The sequence below is a fragment of the Pan troglodytes genome, chromosome 16 (assembly GCF_028858775.2).
Source record: "Pan troglodytes isolate AG18354 chromosome 16, NHGRI_mPanTro3-v2.0_pri, whole genome shotgun sequence".
Taxonomy (NCBI): domain Eukaryota; kingdom Metazoa; phylum Chordata; class Mammalia; order Primates; family Hominidae; genus Pan; species Pan troglodytes.
The window spans coordinates 22936530-22956907 of NC_072414.2; the positions used below are offsets into that span (position 1 = coordinate 22936530).

Genomic DNA, 20378 nt, shown 5'->3' on the forward strand with positions numbered 1-20378 from the left:
CAGCCTGGGTGACAGAACAAGACTCCATCTCAAAAAAAAAGAAAAGAAAAAGAAAAAAAAGAAAATCAAATTCAATAGAAAAAAAACACGTCAAGGTCTTAAAAGATGAGATGAAAAAGCTGTCACAGACTGAGACATTGAGAATAAGGAGACACGACAACTAAATGCTATGTAGTATCCTGGATGTGAACCTGAAACAGGTAAAGAACATTTGTGGAAAAACTAGGGAAATATGAATAAAACCTGCAGTTTAGCTAGTAGTATTGTTAGTTTCTCAGTTGAGCTAAATTCACCAAGGTTACGTAAGCTATTAACATTAGCGGAAGCTGGCTGAAGAGTTCACATTAACTCTATCCTCTTTTGTACAACTCTTACAAATTCAAATTCATTCCAAAATAAAACTACTAAAGAAGAAAATAAACAAGAGACACAACATTAACAACAGCCAAAAAAAAGAAAAAAGAAAAAAAAAGTGAAAGAAGGACTCTCTGGGCCAGGGTCTTTTAAGCATCACACAGCCTTTTCTTACAGAATGGAAATGAGCCCTTGGAAAAGAGCAAAGAACAGAAGTACAGAGGGATACAGGGGAAGAAGAAAGAAAAGAAGGGCACTTCTGAGGATATGCTACAATTGGGTCTTCCTATTACAATAATTAAGTGTCGAGTTAGTGACATGAGTTTTATTTGATAATGCTAAATTTTGTTCATGCAGAACCAGTCTTTAAAATATTTGGATCATGTAGCACAGCTGTCTGCTCACGTAAGTTATTTGTTCATAATTTTAAAAAAAAGGAATGCTGAAGAGGAGCTGTCATAAGCTCCTGCCATGCACTGAAACACTGGGCCAGAAAACTAGCTTATACACAGGGAAGAAAAAGAAGACACAAAGTGGCCTCTTCCCAGATAGGATATATAAAAAGAAGGTACTGAGACTGCTCTTGTTCACATGTTAAATTAAGTGACCTTGAAGAGAAAACTCCTAATAAAAGCTTCAAAGCTCTAGAGGATCTGAAGTTTTCAGGGAGACTATATGCCTGTGCTTTTTATGCAGTAAAAGGGTGGTGTGCTAGAGACGGCTGGCTGGCCTGCTCGTGAGAACCCACCAGACTCATCTCTCCCAGCTCTGTGCTATGCCATCAGCCACGGTGGGACCATTTACAGCACCAAGCACTTCCCAGGATGCCACAAGGAAGCCTCATGAAGACAGAAAAAGCAGGAAATTAGCTTCAGTGTGCGGTAAGCAAAAACCTTCTAAATTAGAGGATGATGAGCCAAAGGTTTCTACTAACACCTGGGAAGAAATCAAGAAATCCAAGTTTATTTTCTCAAGACCCTTTCATCTGTAAATATAAATAAGAAGGGAAATGCAATTACAGTTAATAAACCTCCAAATGATATGGCTAGGAAAGTTTTTAACTCCCTGAGGACCTCAAAACCATGTTGTATTATCTTTCCTAACACCTTATACATTTAGAAATTCATCACGTTTGATGGACAGAAATAATGTTTCCCATACATTTTAGGTTGGAACACAGTTTAAGGCAAAGTCTCACGGCACACGTGGCTAATTAACCTGTGGGATGTGTAGAGGCCAAAAGCATAACTTAACTTGGGCTTTTAACAGTAGGGTGACTGCCCCAGTTTGTCTGGGACAGAGGGGTTTCCCTGGGATGTGGTATTTTTAGCACTAAAACCAGGACAGTCTCAAGCAAACTGGGACAAGCTGGTCACCCTAGCTTTAGGTAAATTCAGGAATTAAAGTGGCTCAAAAGTTATTACAGGAAATTGAAACTATGTGGAAGATAAACACAAATCTTTAATGCTGGTACTAACACACAATATAAAAAAGCAAGTACCATATCCAGTGAGTAGCACTCAGGACAGGATGGGGCAGGAGGAAGGGTATAGTGCCAATCTCAGGAAAAATTGTAGAATGAAATCTTGAAGGAAGAAGAGCATTGAGATAGTAGAGAATGTGTGATAATAACAGTAACAAGGTCCTAAATAAGGAATAAGGCATCTGGAAGAGACCAAGGAACCGGCATGATTGAAGCAAATATCAATATTGGGAAATACTGAGAAATGAAGTCAGTGAAGTACAGTGTTAGCAAATTACAAGGTTAAAGAATTTGGATTTCATCCTGCTTAAGTAGGATTTTATTTATGGAGGTTCATGAACGGTACTGACAACGATAGTGAGGAGTTTGGAGGGGTAAGAAACTGCTGGCCTAAGGTACTGCAGCAGAAGCCTAAGGAATGGACAGCTCCAAACATTCCTAAGGCTCTACGGGTAAGGTATAAAGCTAATGCTAAGATAGTACAGTTACACTGTTCACTGTTCTGAGGGTGTGTTACAAGTCCTTTGGTCTTTCAAGAACAATGCATTCACAAATAAAATACTACAAAAATCAGTCTACAATCATTTATGAAGCCTACCTACAAAAAGGAATTACATAAAACACTTGAAAGATAAAGTCTTTGCCTTTAAGGAATTCACAACCCAACTGAGGAAATAAGACGTATGGTGAGACAGAAAACAAGAACAGTACGGGCCAGTGAGCTTGTAAAAAATAAACAAGACATCTATACAACAATGGCTATTTTCATTTCCCAGATGGCCCATGGTTGTATGCTTTTCTGATCCGATTACAAAAGACTCTGACAATCACTGCATTCATTATCTAATAGTTAATCTCAAGAATTAAAGTGCTGTGAGCACTGTGGATGGGAACAGGGAAAGAACTGAGCTGACGCACAGCCTCAGCACAGGGGCCCAGGCTCAACGGGCACTCAAGATTCAGAGCACAAGCATTTGTTTCCAGAGATCTTTCTTGCCACCCCTGCCCTACCCCAAATCTGGCTTAGGTGACCTTCCTCTGAGCTCTTACTACGTTTTCTCTCCTCTACTGAAGCATCTCCCCAGTGAACTGAAACTGTCTAAGAACAGGATCCCATCTCCTCAGCATTTTACCCTTCTGCCAAACTGCATCAAGCACACACTCAATACCTGCAGAACAAATTCATTATCGTTAGTCTTGGCATTTCAACTCTTCTCCCTTAAAAAAGAGCATGCCCTGGGGTGAGAAGAGAGCAAAGGCCATCAAGCCCCACTCACTGCAAATCTTACATCCTCAATACAAAGCTGCTGGCATTTCACCAGACTGCGCTTCGGCACAGCCAGCAACAGGAAGTCCACTACCTCCCTAAGACATTCCATTTTCTGGCAGCTGAAATTCTCTGAAAGTTCTTCTGCACGCTGGGTCAAAATCTGTCACTGTTGTGAAAAGGGCAAAGACAAGGACAGAGCTCTTTTTACTTCACTAGAGAACTCCCTCTAGGCTGACATCCAATCTACTCCCCAACAGTTCCAAAGCATAAATCTGTACCCTAGTGTCACCAGTGCAGCCAGGTGGGCTGTGCTGCTTAGCAGTTAGTGGCACAGCCTGGGAGCCGGACAGAGAACTGTGGCTCTGCCTTGCTAGCTGTGTGACACTGGGCAAGTTACTTAACCTCAGCAAACTATAGTTTTCACATCTGTCAAATGGCGATAAAGTGGTATCCTAGCTGACAAGACTGTTATGAGGATTAATCTGCAAGCTATATTAGTTAAGGATCCTCGTTCAAAGTATGTTCAGAAACATGCCTGGTAATAGCTTAGCAAAAAGAAGAATACAAGGCTTTTGTGTCACCTGGACTGCAAGGACAATGAAACCCAGGGACTTCAACACACATTAGTACACTCCCTTGGGGTTCTTCACTCTTTTGAACAGATTCTTCTGGAACTGTGGCCACTTGCAGCATTACCAAAGAGGACCTCTTCCCTTAGTACCAACCTAACAACATCCAGAGGCAGACCTGTGTTCATGCTTGCAGTCCAGGGTGGGTTATTAACCTTGCTGGCCACACTGGAACCCAAGGTTGGGTGGAGTCAGTTAGGAAAGGATAATTTGTCAAAAGAGGGAGGATGCATTTTTCAGAGGATGGTGGAAGGGGGCTGGGTGTGCTGGCTCACGGCTGTAATCCCAACACTTTGGGAGGCCAAGGTGAGCCAATTGCTTGAGCCCAGGAGTTCGAAACCAGCCTGGGCAATATAGTTGGACCCCATCTCCACAAAAAATACAAAAATTAGCCAGGTGTGGTGGCGCACATCTGTAGTCCTAGCTACTTGGGAGGCTGAGCTGTGAGGATCACTCGAGCCCAGGAGGTTGAAGCTGCAGTAAGCCGTGATCACACCACTACAGTCCAAACTGGGTGACAGAGCGAGACCCTGTCTCAAAACACAAACAAAAAAATGGCAGTACTCCTAGGCAGACAAAATAATTAATGTTCTCTGTGTGAGTGCTCACAAAATTGTATCTATAGTATTATAATAATCTCATCTAGTAGGTTCTAGTTTAGATTCCAAACCAGGTATAGTGCAAAACTAATTTAAAGGACCAATAAAGAGTTTTTAACTTTTTAATTTTGTTAACTTAAAAACTTTTTTAAAGCTACAGCTATTATCACCAACATTTAACAAAAAAAGTATCTATTCCAAGTAAGTTAGAAGAACATAATCTCAGAATAAAAGACAATCTTTTAAATCAAATAAATTTATCTTTATTAAAGAAAGCTGCACTTTTCTTAATTTTCTCATTTTGACCAAGGGCTGGTAAAAACTTCATCCAAATCTGATACCAGGCCCTGGCTGGAATCTGGGTACCAGTGATCCAGGTCACAGTCTTCTACCTTGTCAACAGGCAGCTTAGGGCTCACCCCAGGCCTTTCTGCGATACAGGCACACGACACCTCCAGCATTCTCGCTATCCAGGACAGACCTGGCACCCAGGAGATACTCACATCCTCACTGAACCGATCCACCAGTCCAGCAGCTAAACAGGACAGAGTCTGGCATTACATGCTCTTAACAAATATATACTGGAACACAAACATATATACACACACACACTTTAAAAGTCAAACTCAGTTTTCAAGTATTGGAGTGATTTTACACATATACAATATAATCACTGAAAGAATGAAATTCACATAATGAGAGGAAGATAAAGAGAAAGCCTACACAAAAGCTGACTACTTTGGCAGAGTACTCTATTTCAATTCCAGGCTCAGACATAAATCTCTTGAAATGTCTGGCATAAAATAACACAGTCTTCCCTTTACTCCTAAATCTGAAAGTTAGTCTGTGTGTGTGCCTGGGTAAGGTAACAGTTTAAGCCAGGTGGTCTGACAGGTCCTTTCGTTCAGTCCCTCAGTAAACATCTCAGTGTCTACCACATTCCTGGCACTTTGTGAGACATCAAGACCACAAAGTTGAAGTAGGCACAATACCCATCTCAGAGTTTCATGTATCAGGAAAGCTGAAAATTACTAACATAAACCACAATCTAAATTAAATTACTAGTCATTTTCTTCTGTTTTCTTTACTTAATAAAAGATGAGGATCATTTTGAAATTAGGCTTAAGTTCCAACAGTGCACACGGTGACAGCACACAAATAAACAACTCATTTTGTGTTCTAATTTTCATCTGCTTATTGAATTAGAAGTTCAAACTTTGGGCAACTGAAGTAGGATACCCTTGGACCCAAGGCATTATGCCAAAGCAAAGCATGCAATACCATATCTCTAACAATTACTTCTTTTTTATTTTTTTTAAGTTCTGGGATACATGTGCAGAATGTGCAGGTTTGTTACATAGGTATATACGTGCCATGCTGGCTTGCTGCACCCATCAACCCCGTCATCTAGGGATGACGCCGGGAATTTCAAGCCCCGCACACATTAGGTATTTGTCCTAATGCTCTCCCTTCCCTCATCCCCCACCCCCAACCCCCCCGACAGGCCCCGGTGTGTGATGTTCCCCTCCCTGTGTCCATGTTGAACAATAACTTCTGCATCCCTGTATATAGCCACAGGTGATGTGGCCAGGTTTTCTATTGATTCTGATAGTCACAAAAGCAAGAACTATATTATTCACTCCCTCTTAGTAAAAGCTCTAGCCTAGTCTAGGTCTTTAGATCACCAACACTTCGGTAACTTTCCACTTGTCTTCCAGATTTCATGGGTAGAGTAGTAGGCTGCAGGCCAACAAAGAGCAAATGGTAGCAGTGAGAGATGTGACAGGCGAGGTAAAGCAGGAAACAGAGACCACAACAGGGCAGCCAGACAGAACACAGCCAGGATGGGTGCAGGAAGGCCAGAATGAGAGGGTAAGAACAGAAGGGGAGAGGAAGGGGGTAAAAGACATCCTAATTCAGGACCGGCTAAATGTTGGGTAAGGATAAGTCAGGTACAAACAGAATGCTGGGTGATAGAGCCGTCATGTATGCATGTACAGATGTCAGCTATGATTTGGCCGCCAATGCAATAAAAATTAACACAGGTCAGAGAATTCCTTAATGGGCAACTAAAAGGTTCAGACTTAGTGTTACAGCTCTTTTAGAATTTCTCTAAAAATAATTCAGATTTAGCCGCCATTTCTGGGACAAGAAAAGCACAGTCAGAAACTGGGTTTACAATTTCCCCAGAAAACTCTGACTTTTAGCAATTTTATAGAATTGATAACCCTCAGTGAGAAAGTTCTTCAAGTTTATGCATACTTAGTAACACCTTTTCTTAGCATATATCTTAAATTTAAAAGCTAATTTTAAAAAAGCGGCCAGGCGCAGTGGCTCACGCCTGTAATCCCAGCACTTTGGGAGGCCAAGGCAGGAGTTCAAGACCAGCCTGGCCAACATGGAGAAACCCCATTTCTACTAAAAATACGAAAAATTAGCCAGGTGTGGTGGTGGGCTCCTGTAATCCCAGCTACTTGGGAGACAGAGGCAGGAGAATCGCTTGAACCTGGGAGGCAGAGGTTGCAGTGAGCCGAGATCGCGCCACTGCACTCCAGCCCAGGTAAGAGTGAGACTCTGTCTCAAAAAAAAAAAAAAATTTAAAAAAATTTTAAAAAAATTAAAAAGCAAGCACTGACATTTACAGCTAAGACCATGTTGTTTCTGAGTGTGAAATCATAGTATGCAGAGTGCAGGAATCAAAGCCTAAGAACCAGGCCTGTTCAGAGTAAACGAAGTCAAAGTTCAATAGCTCATAGGCACTCATTCAAGATGAATACTGTTTCCTCGTCCCTGCATTTTAAATGCTCAGAGTGACTAAGACTAAAACAGAGCCCACAGGGAGCAAGGGTTACTTAGTAATTCTACTGTTCACTCTGAGGAAAAGTACAAATGATTAATTAGTACACACTGTTGAGTGAAAAGCACTAACAAAATCAAGGGAAAATATTTATGACTCTCATAGTAAAGTTTAAAAAACACTTTTTAAACTTTCATATGGAACCAAAGTTTGGTGTTTTTAATATTTTGTCCCTATATAATATTTAAAATTTTAAAGTTTCCACATTTGTTCAATTTTTACCTACAAAATTCTAATTATTTTACCGATTTGGCTTTAAGTAATGAGTCAGATTTTACAATGCTGATAGTAGCCACACAAACTAGTATTTGATTTCAGGTTTTTTTTTTTTTTTTGAGACGGAGTCTCACTCTGCCGCCCAGGCTGGAGTGCAGTGGCAGGATCTCGGCTCACTGCAAGCTCCGCCTCCCGAGTTCATGCCATTCTCCTGCCTCAGCCTCCCGAGTAGCTGGGACTACAGGCGCCTACCACCAAGCCTGGCTAATTTTTTTTGTATTTTTAGTAGAGACGGGGTTTCACCGTGTTAGCCAGGATGGTCTCGGTCTCTTGACCACGTGATCCACCCGTCTCGGCCTCCCAAAGTGCTGGGATTACAGGCATGAGCCACCGTGCCCGGCCGATTTCAGGTTTAAAACAGGCTTTCCAAGTATCTGGCTACTTCCCCTAATAATCGCATTAAACAACTGACTTTTCCTAATTATTATACAATTGTTATACAATTCAAAATACCATACCAATATTCTGTATGCTCTAAAACAAACCCCTTTCTACCACCAATCCCTACTTCCATCTCTAAGGTCACCTATAGCAAATTTTGTTCTAAAGCAGTGATTCTCAACTGTGAGATTTTTGTCCCCCAGAGGTGGGGGACAAAAAAAAAATTGGCAATGACTGGTGGCATTTTGGTGTGGCAACTAGGTCGCAACTAGGTGGTGGGGGATGAGGGTACTACTACTGGCATCTAGTGGGTGGAGGCCATCTTTGCTGCTATACACAGGACAGCCTGCCCGTCCAACTATGAATTATCTGGCCCCAAATGTCAATTAAGTGTCTCTGCTGGGAAAAGCCTGGTTCTAAACTGAAACAAGCAAATTTGCAAATACAGCTGACAACTTCAAAAAACAATTGCCAAGCAAGTAATTCAAAGTTCACTAAGCTCTGTTATTGGTGTAGAGACACACATATAATAAAGGCGTCTTTTTATACTATCAAAATGCATTAAAATGATTTATTAATCATTAATGCAATAAGTGGCAAACACGTCAGCAAAGAGTACTTTTACTACCCAAGCAATTAAACATATACATCTTTTCAAAAAGAAATTCGGGAGACAAAAAAGGAAATGAGGTAATGACATTCTTGACAGTTCCTTTTTCTCCTCTCAGTCACTAGACTTTTAACTGGAGAAAGTTTAATGAGAGAAGGGAAGTTAACCAGATGATACTAGTCGGCAGAATAATCTTAAACCAAAATACGTTGCTAAAGTATCTGTTAGAATCCTAACTAATGTTTACCTGGCAAAAGGACTGGCTCCAGTTTTTTAATCTTCGGTTCCGAATTGATCTTATCGTCAGTCTGAAATACATTAGCAAAATAAATCAAAATCTCAATCCCCCCACCCTCCGTAAAATGCTACAGCAAATGTTGTTTTCTAAGTGATGACACATACGAAAGACACACAGCCCCCCCCATTTAAATTCTTTCACATATTAACCGAGCTGTTTTTAAGATCTGCTCATTATCGACTTGGAAGCCTGATAATAAAAAATGTTTAAACTGCCAGTGTCGCTTCCAGGTGTTCACATTTATGACAGACGGGTAACCGCCTCGACCAGTGACCCCAAGCGCTGCAATCATGCCGGCGGTCATAAGAGGGAGGGTCGATGGGTTGGAAACTAAAGAAAACCCCAGCTCCCAAGGCTCCCCTGGGTCTCAACACTCGGCAAAACTACGGACGACAGAACTTCGGGCAGAGAATGGCTGCAGAAGAGTTTTACAAGTTTTCGCCGAGCCAGTGGGGGCTCCCGAGAAGGCGCATTTCGCGGCGCCGGGAATCAAGCAGCCGCGCTGCTGTGGGCAGGGAGACGCGCGCAGCCTCCTGGGGTCCTCCAGTTCCCGGGGGTCGGCCTGGAGGCTCCACGGAAGCGCAGAGGAGAGTCGGGCGCTCGCGGGGAGGGGTTGTTTACCTGGGGCGGTGGCAGGAGGTAGGACCTGAAGGTGGGTTTGGGCGGCTTGAGAGAGAACATGGTGCCGCCGCCTTTTCGCCCCGTTCCCGTCGCGGGCCAGCGGCAGCGCCGACGCCTCCGGGCGTAAAGCTCTCAGTGCGGCCGCCCAGGCCCTTTCTGCGGCCAGCCGAGCCGGGCGGACTGACGGGCGGGGACACGGCGCAGCGCCCGCCCGAGCGGGGAGGGGCCGGGCACAGCCAGGCCGACGCGGGCGCCGGGGCCCATCCCCGGAAGGGGCCCGGTGCCCCGCCCCGAGAGACGGCGCGCGCAGGGCCGCGGCCCGCCGCTCCCGGACCGTGTCCCGTGCTAGTACCGGAACGCAGCGGTGCCGCCAGGTGCCCGCTGGCGGGCCCTCAGCCGGGGCGCCGCGGGGAGCGTAGCCCGACGGCCATCTCAAGAGCGCGGCCTCCGGAGGGTCCTTCTATGGCGGCCCGCAGGGGTCAGGCGGCCCGCGGGGGCCTACGGCGGCCTGCGGGGGCCACGGCGGCAGCGGTGGCTGCCTGGGACGGCGGCGCGGGGCGTCTTCTGGCCGGGCTGCAGTCCTGGGACAGTTCCCTTGACTTACACATGGGCCGACTTCGCCCTCCGGCCTGGGCGAGCATTGTTTTGAAGCTCTCAAGGAGGAGCCCAGGGCAGGGAAAGGTGACTCGGGTCCAGGGGTCAGGCGGTCACCCCGTCTGCGCCCAGGATGCGAGGAACCGGCACTGGGAAAGTGGGCCGGTGCCGCCAAGCACAGGTCACTTCTGAGCTCTTACGGTAATTCTGACTGGAGCAGATTTTGGTGGGAGGGGGCTAGTGGTGTTACATTTTGGTGAATCTATTACTTGAGACTAGGTCCTTCTTATACCTTGAAGATTCAAACCCCAATCCAGCATTTTATGATTAATGCCACAGGGAAGCTTCCATGCAGCCATACCAGTCACAATCACGCTGATGAGTGTTACTCACAGGAACATTTAACAATTTAAATAAAGATTCAAAAAGTTATTCTTTTTCTGAAAATAATTTATCCTGGATTTAGAACCCTACTGATCTTTCAGGTTAACCTGTTTGAATTCCACTCTGCCCAAGAACCGTAACCATAATTGTATTTTTTAGAGTCAGGGTCTCACACCATCACCTGGGCTGAAGTGCAGTGGCATGATCAGGGCTCACTGCTGCCTCCACCTCCTGGGCTCAAGTGATCCACGTGCCTCAGCCTCTCAGGTAGCCGGGACTATGGGCATGAGGCACCGTGCCTGGCCATAATTGTACTTTAAAATGTTAGTTCCATTGGATTAGAAGTGTTAAAATCACTGTCGTGCACACTTTTTAAAAAATTTTTATGAATATGCTGTTATTCTTCTATATTCAACGGATATTTTCTACAAATACTCTTTAAGCAATAATTGGCTTTTTCTTTACACTTAAATGACTCTGTGATTTGGGTTTTTCTGTACAGGTTTTCTTAGGATCTGCAACTCTAATATGTGACCATACAACTGGAAAGTGGAAAAACTCTATTTCCAGATTTATTATTGTCTTAACACTAAATTTTATGGCATTTCCCAGATATCTGGTTGTATTAGTCTGCTCAGGCTGCCATAACAAAATACCACAGGTTGATGGCTTAAAGAGCAGACATTAATTTCTCACAATTCTGGAGTATAGGAAGTCCAAGATCCAGGTGTTGGCAAGGTAGGGATCTGCCTGACTTGTGGCAGGCAGACAGGTGAGGGCTCTCTGCCGGATTTGCAGATGGCTGCCATCTCACCATGTCCTCACACAGTGTGGGGAGGGTATATAACATGCTCTCTGGGATCTCTTGATGTCTCTTCTTGTAAGGACGCTAATCCTATCAGATTAGAGCCCCACTCTTATTACCTTATTTAACTTTAATTACCTCCTAAAATCTCCCAATATAGCCATACCAGGGGTTAGGGTTTCAACATTAGCATTTTGGAGGAACACAATTCAGTCCGTAGAAATAGTTTTATAACCTCTTCTCAGACCCTGATGCCCTTGACTACGCTGTATGTTTGGTGTTATTGCCTACCCCCTGCTTTTGGCTCTAATGTCACTATTTTGTCCTGCTTCACCCATTTTTGTTTTTGTTTGTTGTTTGTTTTGTTTTGGTTTTTTTGAGGCGGAGTCTTGCTCTGTCACCCAGGCTGGACTGCAGTGGCGCAATCACGGCTCATTGCAACCTCCGCCTCCCGGGTTCAAGTGAGTCTCCTGCCTCAGCCTCCCAAGTAGCTGCGATTACAGGTGTCCATCACCACGCCTGGCTAATTTTTGCGTTTTTTAGTAGAGACGGGGTTTCACCATGTTGGCCAGGCTGGTCTCAAACTCCTTACCTCAGGTGAACTGCTGGACTCGGCCTCCCGTCACCCATTTTTCTGACTACACCTCTGTTTCCATTATTGGATCTTCTATCATTGGGAATGGTAGCATTCTCTAAAGATCACTTCCTTTTCCCTATCAAGAAAAAATAAAGCTAACATTTCTTGGATACTGATCAGTTGCTAGGAACTTTATATATTCATTCAGCACTCATTCAGTGAACTCATGAATTTGTATTGAGTACTAACATTGTGCCAAGCACTATTCCGGACACTAAGACAAAGTTTCTACTTTCATGGCATTTTCATTCTTGGTAGAAAGATAAAAAATTAATATATAGCATGTCAGGTGGTAATGAGTGCTGTGAAGAAAAATAAAACATAGTGAGAGAAAGGCGGTTCCATTTTTCAGTGGGGAGTTGGATATGGTCAGGGAAGGACTTTCTGAGTATAGGACATTTGAGCAGAGACAAAAGGAGTGAGGGAACAGGCCAAGTACACATGAGGAGGAAGAGCATTTGGGACAGAGAAGATTAGCCGTGCAAATGCCTTGAGGTGAGCGCCTTCGAGGGGTGTTTGAGGCCAGTGTGGCTAAAGCAGCCTAATGCAGTCAGGGAGGAGGGCAGAGGGAAACACAGGCCAGATCACAGAGGCCCCCAAAATTGAGAAGATTTTATAAGGTTTTGAGGTAAGAGTGCTGTGATCTGACTTGTGTTTTAAAATAATCATTTTGACTGCTGTAGTGTGCAGCAGGGTGGCCTTTGGAAGACCAGTTGGGGCCTGTTATAACAGTCCAGATAAGAGAAGGTGATGGTGGTAGCAGGGGAAGTAGTTAGAAGTGGTTATACATAATGTCTGCAAAATGAGGCCATGGCTTGAGTATGTGGTCTTTTTTTTTTTTTTCTTTTTTATTGATCATTCTTGGGTGTTTCTCGCAGAGGGGGATTTGGCAGGGTCACAGGACAATAGTGGAGGGAAGGTCAGCAGATAAACAAGTGAACAAAGTTCTCTGGTTTTCCTAGGCAGAGGACCCTGCGGCCTTCCGCAGTGTTTGTGTCCCTGGGTACTTGAGATTAGGGAGTGGTGATGACTCTTAACGAACATGCTGCCTTCAAGCATCTGTTTAACAAAGCACATCTTGCACCGCCCTTAATCCATTCAGCCCTGAGTGGATACAGCACATGTTTCAGAGAGCACAGGGTTGGGGGTAAGGTCACAGATCAACAGGATCCCAAGGCAGAAGAATTTTTCTTAGTACAGAACAAAATGAAAAGTCTCCCATGTCTACCTCTTTCTACACAGACACAGCAACCATCCGATTTCTCAATTTTTTCCCCACCTTTCCCCCCTTTCTATTCCACAAAACCGCCATTGTCTTCATGGCCCGTTCTCAATGAGCTGTTGAGTACACCTCCCAGATGGGGTGGTGGCCGGGCAGAGGAGCTCCTCACTTCCCAGTAGGGGCGGCCGGGCAGAAGCGCCCCTCACCTCCCGGACGGGGCGGCTGGCCGGGCGGGGGGCTGACCCCCCACCTCCCTCCCGGACAGGGCGGCTGGCCGGGCAGAGGGGCTCCTCACTTCCCAGTAGGGGCGGCCGGGCAGAGGCGCCCCTCACTTCCCCGACGGGGCGGCTGGCCCGGCGGGGGGCTGACCCCCCCACCTCCCTCCCGGACAGGGCGGCTGGCCGGGCAGAGGGGCTCCTCACTTCCCAGTAGGGGCGGCCGGGCAGAGGCGCCCCTCACCTCCCGGACAGGGCGGCTGGCCGGGCGGGGGGCTGACCCCCCCACCTCCCTCCCGGACGGGGCGGCTGGCCGGGCGGGGGGCTGACCCCCCCACCTCCCGCCCGGACGGGGCGGCTGGCCGGGCGGGGGGCTGACCCCCCCACCTCCCTCCTGGACAGAGCGGCTGGCCGGGCAGAGGGGCTCCTCACTTCCCAGAAGGGGCGGCCGGGCAGAGGCGCCCCTCACCTCCCGGACGGGGCGGCTGGCCAGGCGGGGGGCTAACCCCCCCACCTCCCTCCCGGACGGGGCGGCTGGCCGGGCCGGGGGCTGACCCCCCCACCTCCCTCCCAGACAGAGCGGCTGGCCGGGCAGAGGGGCTCCTCACTTCCCGGTAGGGGCGGCCGGGCAGAGGCGCCCCCTCACCTCCCGGACGGGGCGGCTGGCCGGGCGGGGGGCTGACCCCCCCACCTCCCTCCCGGACGAGGAGGGAGGACGCTCCTCACTTCTCAGACGGGGTGGCTGCCGGGCGGAGGGGCTCCTCACTTCTCAGACGGGGTGGTTGCCAGGCAGAGGGTCTCCTCACTTCTCAGACAGGGCGGCCGGGCAGAGACACTCCTCACATCCCGGATGGGGCGGCAGGGCAGAGGTGCTCCCCACATCTCAGACGATGGGCGGCCGGGCAGAGACGCTCCTCACTTCCCAGATGTGATGGCGGCCGGGAAGAGGCGCTCCTCACTTCCTAGATGGGATGGCGGCCGGGCAGAGACGCTCCTCACTTTCCAGACTGGGCAGCCAGGCAGAGGGGCTCCTCACATCCCAGACGATGGGCGGTCAGGCGGAGACGCTCCTCACTTCCCAGACGGGGTGGCTGCCAGGCAGAGGCTGCAATCTCGGCACTTAGGGAGGCCAAGGCAGGCGGCTGGGAGGTGGTTGTAGCGAGCCGAGATCACGCCACTGCACTCCAGCCTGGGCGCCATTGAGCACTGAGTTAACGAGACTCCGTCTGCAATCCCGGCACCTCGGGAGGCCGAGGCTGGCGGATCACTCGCGGTTAGGAGCTGGAGACCAGCCCAGCCGACACATCGAAACCCCGTCTCCACCAAAAAAATACGAAAACCAGTCAGGCATGGCGGCGCGCGCCTGCAATCGCAGGCACTCGGCAGGCTGAGGCAGGAGAATCGGGCAGGGAGGTTGCAGTGAGCTGAGATGGCAGCAGTACCGTCCAGCTTTGGCTCGGCATCAGAGGGAGACCGTGGAAAGAGGGGAGAGGGGAGAGGGGGGAGGGGGAGAGGGGGGAGGGGGGAGGGGGGAGGGGAGAGGGGAGAGGGGAGAGGGAGCTCTATCTACCACACAGTCCTTCTCTAGTATGTGGTCTTTTAAGATGACTACTAAGTAATTTAAGACATCTGTTTCTTGAGGGAGAATTGTGGAAAGATGACAACAGCAGCATACTTTTTCAATCTCTGCATAAAAACAGACAAAGCAACTATATGGCAAAACCAAAACCCAAGGACAACATCTATAACAAATCCAAATGAAATGGTATCCCCTTGATCTCAAAAATATAAATGCGTGGGAACAAACCAATAGCAATAATATGGCAATAATAAGTAATAAGACCCTTGTGGTATCAGCATAGAGAATCAATGAGGCATCTGGAGAACCCCAAAATAGCTGCAAAGTGTTCCCTGGAAGGTCCAGCCAGTCAAGTTGAGAACAGCAGCAGAAACAGGAAAGGGTATTTGCCTTCTCTAAAAACGTGAGAATGCACGAGGCTCCTGGTAAAGTCTGGAGGGGCTGGAGTAATGTAGCTGCAGGAACTCTTGAAACTAATCTACTAGGCTTCCTTGCAGGAAAGAGACCTACACTGCTGGCAAACTGTTGGGCATGGAAACAAAATCGAGCTAAATAGAGACAATAGAGAGAAAGGAAAAAGAAGTTCTAGGTAAAAATGGAAAACTAGGAAATCTCCAAAAGTAAGCCAACTTTTCAAATAAAAAAAAAAAAAAGAACGAAACCCACAACACTAAGCAGTAAAAACGGAAGTTCTCTATGAAGTTAGAAAAACTAGGCCGGGCACGGTGGCTCACGCCTGTAATCCCAGCACTTTGGGAGGCCGAGGCAGGCTGATCACGAAGTCAGGAGATAAAGACCATCCTGGCTAACACGGTGAAACCCCATCTCTACTAAAAATACAAAAAATTAGCTAGGCATGGTGGTGGGCGCCTGTAGTCCCAGCTGCTCGGGAGGCTGAGGCAGGAGAATGGCGTGAACCCGGGAGGCGGAGCTTACAGTGAGCCGAGATAGTGCCACTGCACTCCAGCCTGGGCGACAGAGCAAGACTCCACCACAAAAAAAAAAAAAAGATAAAAGAAAAACTATCCTTAAAACTGCCTCCTTCAAAAAGTTCAAGAAAACCAATTTCACATAAAAATAATCACATGAAAGTATGGAAGTCAAATCACATAGAAAATTATTGTAATGAAAGACAATAAGAACAGAATAGCACTCATATCCACAATAAAAGCATACCAGAAAGGATGCCCACAAAACAGATAAAAACTAACATCCACTATTTCACAATGAGCCAAAAGATACTAAGAAAATGATATGAAACATGAAAAGAACTATGTAAATCAGAACTAGAAACATTCAAAATGAAATGAATAAATTCAAAATAGAATCAGAAATCAGAATCTGAAATTAAGAATAAAAGAAACCCAAGGATGAATAAACACAATTGATTATTCTTTAAGAGAAGATGAAAAGGAGAAAAATTCTAAAAAATCAAAAATCAATGAAGGAAGTTAAACAGATTAGAAAGAAAGTCTAGATATTGAAAACAGGCAAAGGAGAACTAACAAATAGATAATAGGAGTTCCTGGGGGAAACAAAAAGAGGGAGGAGATAAGGAAACAGAACAAATACTACAAACTGTAGTTTAAGAAAACTTACCTGAAATTAAAAGAAAATATTTGAAACTGCATATTGAAAGAACACATTGCACCTGAGAACATTGATCTGGGCTTACCAGCACTAAGACACATTCTTCTAAACCTACCGGGCCTTGAAGAAACAACAATGAAAATTTCTTTGGATATTTAGACAAAAAAAGCAAGTGACTTTCAGATGAAAGAAAATTAGATATTACCAGACGTTTTGGCAGCAATGCATTATGCCAGAAGAAAATGGAGTAACATATTTAAGGTACTCATGGAAAGAAAATGTGAGAGAATAATAATTATGGCCGAGCGCTCAAGCCTGTAATCCCAGCACTTTGGGAGGCCGAGGTGGGTGGATCATCTGAGGTCAGGAGTTCGAGACCAGCCTGGCCAAAATGGAGAAACCCCGTCTCTACTAAAAATACAAAAATTTAGCCAGGCGTGGTGGCACATGCCTGTAATCCCAGCTACTTTGGAGGCCGAGACAAGAGAATCACTCGAACCTGGGAGGCAGAGGTTGGAGTGAGCTGAGATCACGACATTGCACTCCAGCCTGGGCAACAGAGTGAGACTGTGGCTCAAAAAAACAAAACAAACAAAACAAAAAAAACAAAAAACCCAAAAACCAAAAAATTACATTGGATTAAAATACATCACATATATTTAAATCCATGAAGTCATAATGGTGTTTAAATAAACTAAACTATCAGTCACCTGGAAAAACTCTGATTTCCAGATTTGTTATTGACTGAAATGTCACATTTTCCAGATGTCTAGTTGTATTAGTGTGCTCATGCTGCTATAACAAAGTACACAGACTCTGGCTTAAAGAACAGAAATTTCTTTCTCACAGTTCCAGAGGCTGGGAAGTGTAAGACCAAGATACCAGCAAGGTAAAGGTTCTGGTGAGGGCTCTCTGCCTGGCCTGTAGACCACCTTCATCCTTTGGAGGATGGTAGAGAACCAATTCATTATTTTTAAAACTGGCAAATGGGAAAAATCAATCAGTCATTATTTCTGCTGTGTAGTATGAACTATACCACTGTGTAATCAAGTAGTAGGTGAAAAGAATAATCTCTTTATAAATAATAGAATTTGAGTATTACAATTTTCAACCCTCTATAAATTAAGTGATCTAGGCATTGAGTATCAACAGCTGCTGACATCACAAAAAGAGAGACAAGTAGACACATGTGCCTCCTTGTGTCTTAGAAAGAAGCTACACCATCTAAGGAGTCTTGCCAAAGGGATCAGACCTAAGCCTGAATAAGCCTCTGACTCCTCCTGCCAACCTGCAGAAACAGCAGAATATGTCAAACTGCCTATGAGCATTCAATAAGTAAAGTTTAGACTGTGGGAAACTTTGCAAGACAAGTGGCCCATGTTCTTCAACAAAGAAATTGTTAAGGAAGAGAAAGAGAGAAAGGTAATACCAGATTAAAAGAGATTTAAAAGACCTTCAAATAAAAAAGAGTAAGGCTAAACTATAGTGCTAAGGAACATTCAAGTGATACAACTATAATGAAATACAAGTATAGTGATTTTAAAACATATCTGCAAATTTTTTAAACATTCCCCTCTATATGACCCCTACCCTCGAATCCGAGCTGGCCTTAGTGACTCTGCAAGACTTCTGAGGATTGGCCATAAAAAGCGATATTTCCTCCTTGCTCAATGGGACACTCACTTCTGGAGCCCTGAACCATCATATGGGAAATCCAGTTTCTCTGAGGCTGCCATGCTGTGAGGAAGCCCAGGCTGCTTGGAGAGGCATGTGTATGTGCTCTATACTGAGATTGAGATCCCAGTTGAGAGCCATTATCCATTTTCAGACGTGAATAAAGACATATCTAGATAATCCCAGCCTCCAGCTGTTGAATTACCTCTAGACAGTGAGTCTTCCCAGCTGAGGCCCCAAATATCATGGAGTAGACAGTAGTGTGCTATAGCCAGCCTGTACTGGCTTGCAAGAACCAATTGTCAGTATGTCTTCCTAACTCCATATTCAGTGATGCCGTAGCTTGAAGTTGGCCATGGTAGGAGTACTTACACCACGGAAATCGGCAAACACTGCAAATCAGGGGCATTCCTGCTGCGCCTGTCTGAATTTCTGACCCACGGAATCCATGAGCATAATCAAATGGGTATTTTAAGCTACCCAGTTTTGGAGTCACTTGTATTAATAATACAGTGATAGTAACTGGAACAGCAAGGAAAGGATTACTATAAAAATATAGTTACTTTTCAGGGAACAGAGGTGGTTGAGATAGGGACTTCTGAGACTTTTGGAGTAGCTGGAAAACTCTATTAATCTGAGTGGTGGTTACAAGGATATTCAGCTTACAATAATTAATTAAGTCAGTTATTTATTTTGTGTGATTTTCTGCATTTTTATCTTAAGATAAAACCTTCTTTAAAAGTCTTTTTTTGTGTGTAGGAGGTAGTAAGATGATTTCATTTCACTTTATTTCTAATACATATTTAGCAAAAATGCATTTTTGGTGTTGAATAACTATATGACAACATTGACAGTTTGATTTTTAGATTTTAAAACCTAAACTATGGAAGACTATAGGAACCTCATGATGATGAAGCATCTATATGTATTCAGAATGTAAGCAGTCAAACAGCCTTAAAGGAGAGAGCCACATATTATGAGGTCCTTTGATAGTTCAAGTCTTGATTGCCATTGATCAAAGTCCAAAACAAGCTTAATTTATACCAAATAATATATTAGAACTCATTTATGAGTATGCCAGAGTTTTGGGGATAAAATAATAAAACCCTTCTTATGTTACTATGTTTTACATAGCACAGAAATATAATTCTTATTCATTTACTAAGATAGTTCTATATTAAATGATTTGACCGTATGCAGTATTCTTATTTTAATGTATTAAATACTGCTAGATTTGATTAGATTGGGTATTAGTTCTCAATATTTGGTTGTCCATATTTAGACAAAATTGTAATGACATTGGGAATAATAATGTAATCATTAATAATGTAATACCAAGCGGTCTGGCATTGTGTCCTACATAGAACACTGTCAATATTTGAGTTGTGCTGGGTTGGTAAAGTACTAATCCACTATATGGTATGATTTAAGGTATACAAGAAAGGTCTCAAGAATAGTCGGCCCAGTCACAGGTTCTGAAATCACACTGTTAGAATTCATCCATTTGGATCCGTAAGACAAACATCCTTAGAAAATCCTACATCAGCTGACACCTTGGCATAAGACAGGAGTCACAGATCTTAGTGAGACTTAAGGAAATGGAACTTGAGTCCCACTCCTGAGGCACGGTGGGATGGACCTTGGTAAAGGGAGACTGTGTAATGAACAGATATGGGGAGAATTCCAAAGACAGGCTTTATCTTCTGCAGACCGGCTCTGCTGAGGTGTTATAGATTCCCCAGCTTATTCTGAGGCATCTCTTTTCTAGGATATGGTAAAAGGCCGAAAGTTTTTTGACACTCAAAGGAAAGACTTAGGAGTGAGATAAAATGTAATAGGTTAAGTATTGAGTCAAATAAACAAATGTGGCAGGATAGATTAAATAGTCTTAATATAGCAATATGCATATAAGTAATAGTTTATGTTAAATGAATGTTATCACTTTTGAAATATTAAAGCCCTACCCCACAACCCAGGCAATGGTATATCAGTCTTTTTTGATAAATTCAGCCCAGTTCAAGAGTTCTAATCTGACTATTACAATCTCAGTCATATTTTGAGGAAAAAGATGCAAAATCACATTTTGGTATTGTCACCTCTGATCACTACCTTTGGCATAACTGCAATGAGCCTCTGTTGTAGAACAGGCTACAATCTTCCTCTATCTGTTTCTGGGTCTCCCTCTGTGTGTTTCTGTCTTTCTGTCTCTTCCTGTACTCCTTTGCCAGTTTCTGGCAGTGCTACAGTCTACACCTCAGATGAGAATGGGGATGGCGGTCTCATTTTTTGTGATCATCACC

At 44.8% G+C, this 20378-nt stretch overlaps 1 protein-coding gene across 11 annotated transcripts in view; it reads right to left on the reverse strand.

Moving 5' to 3' along the window:
- MTMR10 (myotubularin related protein 10) overlaps window positions 1–9836 on the reverse strand; it is a 52989-nt gene extending 43153 nt beyond the window's left edge. For 4 of the 11 annotated variants that reach the window (XM_016927855.4, XM_016927858.3, XM_016927856.3 and 1 more), the window contains exons 1-2: window positions 9379–9646; window positions 8707–8767 (exon numbers count right to left, since the gene is read on the reverse strand). In XM_016927855.4, the coding sequence (XP_016783344.1) occupies window positions 8707–8767; window positions 9379–9438 (121 nt within the window). In that variant the 5' untranslated portion in view covers window positions 9439–9646. Of the gene's footprint in view, window positions 1–8706; window positions 8768–9378 lie in introns of all 11 variants that reach the window. The other 7 variants (XM_063794064.1, XM_009440710.5, XM_003318047.7 and 4 more) reach the window with 6 other exon arrangements.
- Window positions 9837–20378: the final 10542 nt, after the last annotated feature.